At 54.0% G+C, this 7,523-nt stretch overlaps 1 protein-coding gene across 1 annotated transcript; it reads right to left on the bottom strand.

Annotated features, from left to right (window-relative positions):
- Positions 1 to 5,235: 5,235 nt before the first annotated feature.
- Positions 5,236 to 7,107, bottom strand: SOWAHD (sosondowah ankyrin repeat domain family member D). Its single transcript, XM_029240875.1, has one exon. The coding sequence runs from the start codon at positions 7,091 to 7,093 to the stop codon at positions 5,909 to 5,911; it is 1,185 nt and encodes a 394-aa protein (XP_029096708.1). The 5' UTR covers positions 7,094 to 7,107; the 3' UTR covers positions 5,236 to 5,908.
- Positions 7,108 to 7,523: the final 416 nt, after the last annotated feature.

Below are 7,523 nucleotides of genomic sequence, written 5' to 3'. Positions count from 1 at the left end.
CGGGCCAATGACTGATTCAGCCTCCAGCCCCTCTCTCCTCGCAGAGGGTGGAGGGGGGTTATACTGAAAGTTCCACCCCTCTCCTGTGGCCTTTGCTTCCCCTGGCAGCCAGTTCCTAACCTTAGGTTACCTAAGGGCTTTCCCCAAAGTCACCTTATTAACATACAAGAGACACCTTTATCACTCTTATCAGAGGAAATTCCAAGGGCTTTAGGAGCTCTGTGCCAGGAATGGGGTTGAAGACCAAATATATGTTTTTTATTATAAATCACAGTATTACGTATGGTAACTCTGTGTTTAACTTTTGAGGAACTGCCAGACTAGTTTCCAAAGTGACTGTATCATTTTACATTCCTACCAGCAAAATAGGAGTGTTCCAATTTCTCTATATCCTCACCAATGCTTGTTATCATCTGACTTTGGTTTTTGTTTTTTTTTTTTTTTTGCGGAACGCGGGCCTCTCACTGTTGTGGCCTGACGCGCAGGCTCAGCGGCCATGGCTCACGGGCCCAGCCGCTCCGCAGCATGTGGGATCCTCCCGGACCGGGTCATGAATCCGTGTCCCCTGCATCGGCAGGCGGACTCTCAACCACTGCGCCACCAGGGAAGCCCTCATCTGACTTTTTGACGATAGTCATCCTAGTGGATGTGAAGTGGTATCTCATTCTGGATTTGACTCGCGTTTCCCTAGCAACTAATGGGGTTGAGCACATTTTCCTCTGCTTGTTGGCTATTTGCATATCTTCTGAGAAGTGTCTATTCAAGTCCTTTGCTTGTTTTTAAATCAGGTTTTTTATACTTTTGCTGTTGAGTTGTAGGAGTTCTTTATATATTCTGGATACTAGACCCTTATGAGATACATGTTTGCAAATATTTTCTCCCATTTTGTGGGCTGTCTTTTTACTTTTTTAGTAGTTTCCTTTCAGGCTCCAAACTTTTTAATTTTGATGAAGTCCAGTTTATCTATTCTTTTGCTTCTTGTGCTTTTGAGGTCAAATCTGTGATTCCATTGCCAATTTATTGAGCTCCTTCCATCTACCAGGAACTAGGGATAACGTGGTGAATAAGACAGATTTGGTTCCTGCTCTCATGGAATTTATGTCTAGTGGGGCAGGGGAGATATTAATCTAATAACTGCATGAATAACTTCTCAAGTGTGATAAGGATTAGAAAAGGTACAGTTCTAACCTAGCCTGAGGGTCAGAGAAGACTTCCCCAAGGAGGTGACATTTAAACTGACATTTGAAGGATGAGTGGGAGTAGGCCAGGTGAAAGGGGGCAAGGAATAGAGGGAAGAGTGTTTCTGGACAGGAAACAGCATGTAGGAATCCCAGAGTTCAGGAGAACAAGGCTCTTTTGAGGAACAGCAAGGACTGTGTGGCTGGAGCAGAGTTGGGGGCAGGGGTGAGTGGGGAAGGGATGAAATGACTTAGGGAGAGAATGTAGAGTGAACTTTCCATGACTTCAACCTGGTAAGTGCCAGCAACTAAAGCCATAGAAGGTCATGGAAGATTAGAGAAGAGAGTTTCAAGGAGGAGGAAGTAGCCCACATTGGCCAGTGCTGCCAAGAAGTGAACAAAGGTAAGGACTTGCATTTGGCAGACGGGAGGTCATCATGGGAGACCTTTGTGGAAGCAGCTGTGCTGGGATGATAGAGGCAGAAACCAGAATGCATAGGAGTGATTAAGAGCTGAGGAAGTGGAGATGTTAAGGGAGGAGACCTCCCTGTAGAAAAGCTTGGCTGGGAAGTGTTTGTCACCCAAAGAGCCTGGCTCCTAGTAGGTGCTCAACAAACGTTTATTGCACTGAACTAAACTGAGGGTGAGCTCCAAGATACAGGAGAGGGACAACTGATGGAATTAGGCTGTGGGAGGAGGCGGGCTTGAGAGCATGAGTTACATCTTGAAAGGAGACAGGCGTGCTCCTTCTCTTCGTTAAAATGAACAGAAAGAGAGAAAACAGGGAGGCTGGGTGTGGAATGCAGGGTATGTTGGCTGGGATGGGAGGGGGCATTTCTACAGATAACAGGGTCAAGAGACGGATCGACTTGTGTGCTTTTATTCTCTTCAGAGGATTTCAGGTTTAGCCCTGACTCCAGTTTATGACTTTATCTGGAAATAATATCTAACCTATTTAATAGTTGGTGGGCAATTACTTACTAAGTTACTGCTTTTACTTCTTCTGTGGGCTGAGAACAAGGTAAGTCGGCTTGTGTCGATTTTGTCTAAAGTAAAAGTGTGTAGGCTGTGAAGACATCAGCAGAGGAACCAATATCTCCTTTGAGGAGCAGCCACTCATCTAGTACAGAGGGAAAATAATTTGCAATCAATGTGGACACATTTTAGAGGTGGGACAATTCAGGTAACCACAAGATCCCTCCTGGGCTACCCTAGCAGATAAAGTAGTTTCACCACAAGAGCCTGCTGAGTACCTTAATTTTTCCAAACAAGAAGTTATTTGTTAATAAATTCTTTAATAAATTTGTTAATAAATACATTCTCTGTTATTTTCTATTTCCTATGTGTCCTGCAGCGTTGCTAGGCGTTGCATATGTATTTTCTCGAATCATCAGAGCAACCATGCAAGGGAGCTTGTATCGTTCCCATTTTACTGGTGAGGAAACTGCAGCTCAGAGGTGAGTGATTTGCTCAAGGTCACTAATCAGTAGCAGGTTTCGGAACCCAGGTTAGGCTGAGCACTTTTCACCATGCCAGCAGTTTTGGCAATTTTGCTCCCGGGGCCACTGTGCGACCCCCGCCGGTCTAAGACAGGGGCACGGGATCGGGGGGAGAGGTCCCAACCCAGCTTCACGTGAGCGGCTCCGCACTTAGTTTTACATCTGGGGCTCTGAGGTAAGCTCCATTTGAGCAAAAGAGAGAATAAAAAACAAGTTTGAAGGCCACTGCCTTCCACAGGGGGCTTTGAACTTCCCAGCAGAAGCGTGGCTTTCCTTGAAGCGTTTCTCCTGAAACGCTTTGCTTGTATGATGCATTTTCCCCCACTTGGCTCTATCCTCCACGTGACTGGAAGAGTGATTTTTCTAAAATCTCATCATGTTACTCCCCTGCTTAGAAACCTTCTATGGCTCCCAGCTACCTCTAGGTTAAAATCTGTATTCCTCTTTCAGCATGACCTATGAGAGCCTTAGTGATCTGGACCCCCATCCACCTCTCCAGAGTTGCCGTTAATTACTCCCCAGCTCCCACCTTCCTTTCAAACCGGCTGACTCACATCTCCTGGTACTTGCTATGTGCATCCGTGCATACTCCAGTGGCCCTGCCAGGAGGCTGCTCTCCCGTCTCCACCGAGCGACTCCCACTCACCCCTCCAGCCTCAGATCAGGCGTACTCTTCCTCCACGAAAGCCTTTCCTGCACCTTTGGCCTGGGTTAGGCCCCGCCCTCTTTGCAGCACCCCCTACTCCAACCCCCATGCTTACCTGTCAGAGCCCTGCTTCTGCCTCCTTTTCTTGTCTGCCTGTCCCACTAGAATGCAGATTTGCCTCATCTGCTTAACTCTGTTTTGCTCCCCTGGAAAGAAGTTTCTCAGGGAATTTGTTCTTTCTCTTGGGGTGAGCATACCATATTTGCCTCGAAAAGCATACCAGAAATGCCAATGGCTTGATGTTAGGCATGGAGAGTTTTCAGCATGGGGGTTTGTCCCCTGCAGCCAAACCTCAATTTTACATGGAGGAGGTAGGCTAGGCAACATCACAGGATGAGAAAAATCTGTGGGGAAGAATAGCTGACTACAGGAAAAACTCCAGAAAGCCGCTTTCAAATCTTCCAGCTGACTTGGTGTTCATTTCGGAAAGAGCAGGGCAGATGCTTGTCTTAGGTCCCCAAATCTGCTCATAGTTAAAATGCTTAGGTTCAAACTTTTCCTATGAAGAGGGGACTGCTGTTAAAAGTGTCCTTTGAATGTTGGACGAAGGCACATGCCAATCTTCCCTCCAAGCCGGGAGTCCGCAGACTCAGCCATGTGGCAGGAAGGCCCTGCCCTGATGCCGTCACCAAAGCCAACCCACCTTGGCAGCTGTCAAGGGAGAGGTTGTGGAGCAGAAATCGCAGTCCTGCATCAGTTAGCCAATTTGCATCTATAAAATGGGCATGGGGGTGGAGGAGGGCTATGCTAGGTGCCCATTCCAAATGCCACAAGCCAGGAGCTGCTCACCCTCCCACTGCAAACATCAAAGAAGTTCATTTTTGTTTCTTTTCTTTTTTTGGCTCTGCCGCGCGGCTTGTGGGATCTTAGTTCCCAACCAGGGATTGAACTCAGGACCCTACAGTGAAAGCGCCGAGCCCTGACCGCTGGATGGTGGGGGAATTCCCAAAGAAGTTCATTTAGAAGAAGAAAAAGGAAATGCTACATTACACTGTAAATATGTTTAAGGTATAGCTCCTAGAGACACGGGACAGGCTGAGAATCAATAGGAAAGATTTGGATCATTTCATGGATGGGAAGAATCTAATGCGTTATTAAGGGCAGGTGGGAACGTTTTGAGCACAGAGGGGGCAAACAGGCCCGCCAGGCAGAGATGGAAACCTGGACAGATGGGCTCAGGGTGGTGTCTCTGGGCTGTGTTTTATTGTGACTCAGTTCCTCCCTGGCCTTAGAGGACTGGGATGGGAGGGCTGGGGACACAGCAGTCCATTGCAAGGGCTACCCAACCCTCCAGGGATACAGTGCTATTTTGAAAATATGCTGTTCTCGAAAGCAGCATGGATTTCCAGCCACCAACTTCTCCCTCCTTTCAGCCCAAATCAACCCACCTGTAAATGCAGCTAAAAGAAACCCACAATGCTGATGATTAAAGCCCTATCTTGGAAAAAAGTGCCAGGGGGTGTGTCTCATTGGAGGGCAGAAGTCAAGGTAAATTACATGACTCACCAGGAAATATCAGAAATACATATTTGGAGGCTTTTTCCTTTTACCTCCCCTCTGCTCCCTGCAGACAACTCCTCTGGGATGAGACTTGTGCAAGAGGCCAGACCTAGATGCTAAAGAGCCCAGGAGACAGGTAAACTGTGTGTCTCTACTCAGAGCCAAGGGGAAAGTAGCTCCTTTGGTGCACACCTTGGCCACTTGCTGTGCAAATGAGATCCAGAGACTGTTCCAGATCACTAGCTCGCAGCCGTGGGTTGGTGACCTCTTCCCTGCAAACACAGGGAAGAGGTGGTTGATGGAAAAAAAAAAAAAGTCATTCAAAGGACAGCTTTGTAATGTGAAAGGAAAACATATGCCACTTTAATATGCTTAAGAAGTCATTCGTGATACATTAGAAACCAAACCGTATGGGTAAGGCCTGGTTGTCTCAGGAGCAGGTTGACAGGGGCTGAGCCTGCCCTCACAAAGTGACCCGTTAACAGCCCAGTCAGGCCTGCAGTTAGGCGCTTCCACTGCGTCAGTGGTTTACAATCTTAACTCATTCTTCTAGCAAATGTTTCCTAATAAACCCAGAGCTTCCACCTGCCCAGAAATGTCTACTGGAAGCTAACTTTCCCTCTCCCAAGCAGGACCACGCTTCTGCTCCTAACTCAATCCTATAGCTGGGGGATTCGGCGCCAGGAAGGCTTGGTCCTTGGTCTCCCTCGGTTAGGCGTGCCCTGGTCCCCGCGTCTCCTGGCCGGTGTCTGTGCTCCTGAGACAGGTGCCTGAGACGGACCCCGAGGTGATCTGCTCCCTGCAGGACCAGCGCCCACGGCTGCGGCCCGAGCTGCGTCCGAGGCGCCGCCCCTTCGGTGGGACCCGGGACCGCCAGGGACCACTCGGGACCGCCAGGGACCACTCGGGACCGCCAGGGACCACCCGGGACCGCCAGGGACCACCCGGGACCGCCAGGGACCACCCGGGACCACGGCCCCGCCGCAGCGTCTTGGTCCCTCCACGCTCTCCAGTCTCCGTCTCCTTCAACGGTCTTGGAAGAAGGGGAACATATGGCGGAGAAGGCCTTGAATTTGCGCCACCCGTCTGCCCACAGAGTCCTTCCCCTTGGCGGGCGCCGCCGCCGCTCTAGCCGTTGTCTCCACGACCGGCGCGCCCACTGCGCTGGGGGCGCGTCTCGGCGTACACGCGGCGCCGCCGCCGCTGCTGTTGTTGTTGGCGTTGTTACGCTCGCTGCCGCCCGCCGTCTCCCAGTCCTCGGCCCCCGACAGCTCCCGCAGGCTCCAGGGCGCGTCGGGCCGCAGGTAGTGACAGGCCCGGTGGCCGCTGTGGTCGCGGCGCGTGGGGTCTGCCCCCAAGGCGCCCACCAGCACCTTGACGACCATATCGTGACCCTGCAGGGCCGCCAGGTGGAGGGGCGTGAGGCCGCCGCTACCCGGGGCGCTCACGTCGAGCCGCAGCCCCCTGCGCTGGGCGAAGTCGTGCACCAGGATGAGTTCCTCGTGGCGCCCGTGCTTGGCCAGCCAGTGCAGCACCGTGTAGCCCGTGATCGGGTCGCCCCGCAGGAGCAGCCCCGGCTCGACCTCCAGCAGCTCCTGCAGCGCCTCAAAGCGGCCCTCAGCGGCCGCCAGTATCCACGCGTGCTCCCGGGGCTCCAGGCATAGCCCGCTACCGCTCGGTGCGTTCGGCCCGCCCGGGGACTGCTCCTCGGGGCGCTCCTCCGACAGCCACCCGGCGGGAGCCGCCCCCTGCAGCCCCAGCAGCTCCCGCAGCGCTCCCCGCCGGCGGCCCGAGACTGTTCCCGAGGGCATCACCGAGCCGTGGAAGGGGGGCTCCCGGGAGGCGGTGGCGTTGCCCCGGTACCTGCCCAGGCTGACGGTGTCCACTCTCGAGGGGCGGGGCTGCGGGGCGCTCCGCAGTCTGAGCTCGGTCGGTGCGAAGGAGGCCTTGGGTGCCGGCTTCGCGGCACCTCGGGGTTCGGCCATGGTCCTGCCGCCGCGGCTGTTCCAGTGTCTAGCGTTTGCTGCCCTTCCCGGGCCCCACCAAGAGAGGAACTGGCGCTGGCGTTGGGGAAGGAAGCGGCTTGAGCAATTGGGCTCGGAGGGAGGGAGCGAAGGAGGGGAGAAGAGGGAGGGAGAGCGCGAGCGAGCCGAGGGAGGGCCCCCGGCACGGGCGGTGGGGGGGCCTGGAGGGGTGGGAGCTCCGGCCATGCCCCCGGGTAGAGCCCCTTTCCTGCACCCCGGGTACCGCCGCCACCTCCGCTTCCCCAGGTCGCGGGCGGCCCCGCCCCAAACGGCCAGGTGAGCTGGGCGGCCCCGCCTCCCGCACGGCGTGGGCAACTGTGGGGCGGACGCGGGGGCGGGCTGCGCGCTAGCCCCGAGCGCCAACGGGAGCAGCCCAGCTGCCCCAGCAGCCGGGTTCTCAGCATCCCCGCAGTTGCTGGGTGAAGAGGCTCTAGGGAGCCCCCTCCGCGGCGGGCTGAGTTCGGCTTCCAGCCAAGGCCTCCGGCAGCGCGGTCCTTACAGCTCCGGGGCGGTCGCTCTCCGCCCCTTCCTTCGCCCTTCCCTCTCATCTCCTCAGGAGTCTCCCTGCACTTTGTCCCCGAGCCGTCTTTGTCCCGCGCCTCGCATTCACGGAGGC

Source organism: Monodon monoceros, unplaced genomic scaffold, assembly GCF_005190385.1.
Source record: "Monodon monoceros isolate NGI ecotype Baffin Bay Population unplaced genomic scaffold, NGI_Narwhal_1 Super_Scaffold_22, whole genome shotgun sequence".
NCBI classification, from domain to species: domain Eukaryota; kingdom Metazoa; phylum Chordata; class Mammalia; order Artiodactyla; family Monodontidae; genus Monodon; species Monodon monoceros.
Note: the sequence above shows the minus strand (reverse complement) of the source record. Positions and strands in the feature narration are given on the sequence as shown.